The 1,366-nt window shown below is 52.7% G+C and overlaps 1 protein-coding gene across 1 annotated transcript in view; it reads left to right on the plus strand.

Annotated features, from left to right (window-relative positions):
• The window catches only part of ARHGAP39 (Rho GTPase activating protein 39), a 40,743-nt gene that overhangs the window by 27,309 nt on the left and 12,068 nt on the right, over nt 1-1,366 (plus strand). The window contains exon 6 of the mRNA XM_033519488.1: nt 387-948. Within this exon, the coding sequence (XP_033375379.1) occupies nt 387-948 (562 nt within the window). The remainder of the gene's footprint in view (nt 1-386; nt 949-1,366) is intronic.

A 1,366-nucleotide genomic window follows, 5' to 3' on the forward strand; every position in this document is an offset into this window, starting at 1 on the left:
TTCATTGATTGATCCATTGGTTGCTTGCTTGGTTCATTGATTGATCAGTTGCTTGCTTTCTTCATTGATTGATCCATTGGTTGGTTGCTTGCTTCATTGATTGATCCATTGATTGGTTGCTTGGTTCATTGATTGATCCATTGGTTGATTGCTTCATTGATTGATCCATTGGTTGATTGCTTCATTGATTGATCCATTGGTTGCCTGCTTCATTGATTGATCAGTTGGTTGCTTGCTTCATTGATTGATCCGTCAGTTGGCTGGTTCATTGGTTTATCGGTTGGTCAGTTTTTTGATCTATTGATCGATCGATTGATCAATCAATCGTTCCATCAGCACTCCCACCCCCCCAGCACCACTGACCTGTCCCGCCTGTTGTCCCCCAGTCCGAGGACCTCGGCGCCTGCGCGCAGTTCGAAAACAGCCGGCAGACGCGGAACATGATGCCGAGCGCCAGCTGCGTCTTCCCCACCTTCAACCTGCGCAAGCCCTCCTCGGAGACGGACATTGAGAACTGGGCCTCCAAGCACTTCAACAAGCACACCCAAGGGCTCTTCCGACGGAAGGTCTCCATCGCCAACATGCTGGCCTGGAGCAGCGAATCCATCAAGAAACCCATGATCATGACCAACGACCGCAACGTCAAGAAGGAGGCGTGCGAGATCTTCAAGCTCATCCAGATGTACATGGGCGACCGGCGGGCCAAGACGGACCAGCTCAACGTGGCCTTGGAGATCGCCACCAAAGGTTGGAGCATGCAGGGGCTGCGAGATGAGCTCTACATCCAGCTGTGCCGGCAGACCACCGAGAACTTCCGATACGAGAGCCTGGCTCGCGGCTGGGAGCTCATGGCCATTTGTTTGGCCTTCTTCCCACCCACTCCCAAATTCCATTCCTACCTTGAAGGATACATTTACCGGCACATGGATCCGGTGAATGACACCAAAGGTAAGTGAGGAACCGTGGCCCGGTGGCTTCTGTGGCTGTCTCCAATCTCTGGAAGTGTTCCAGGTCAGGTTGGATGGGGATTGGAGCGGCCTGGGATAGCGGAAGGTGTCCCTGGATGGGCTTTGTGGTCCTTTCCAATCCAAACCATTCCATGATTCTGTGTCCCAACCCACTGATTTGGTTCCTTTCCTCCTGGCTGAGTCTCCTTGTGGAAAGGTGGATCCTCATCCAAAATATCTCCTGGAGGTGCACCCGGTGCTGTGGGGCCTTTCCCACCCTTCTCCTTCCCAGAAATCCAACGGGAGATCCAAGAGGAAATGAGCTTTGACACCTCTGTGGGATCAGTGTCACCTCCACTCCTGGAACTTCTCCCATCCCCTGAAGTTCCTTCCAACACAAACCATTCCCTGATTCCACG

This window comes from Parus major, chromosome 2, assembly GCF_001522545.3.
Source record: "Parus major isolate Abel chromosome 2, Parus_major1.1, whole genome shotgun sequence".
In the NCBI taxonomy this organism is placed as follows: domain Eukaryota; kingdom Metazoa; phylum Chordata; class Aves; order Passeriformes; family Paridae; genus Parus; species Parus major.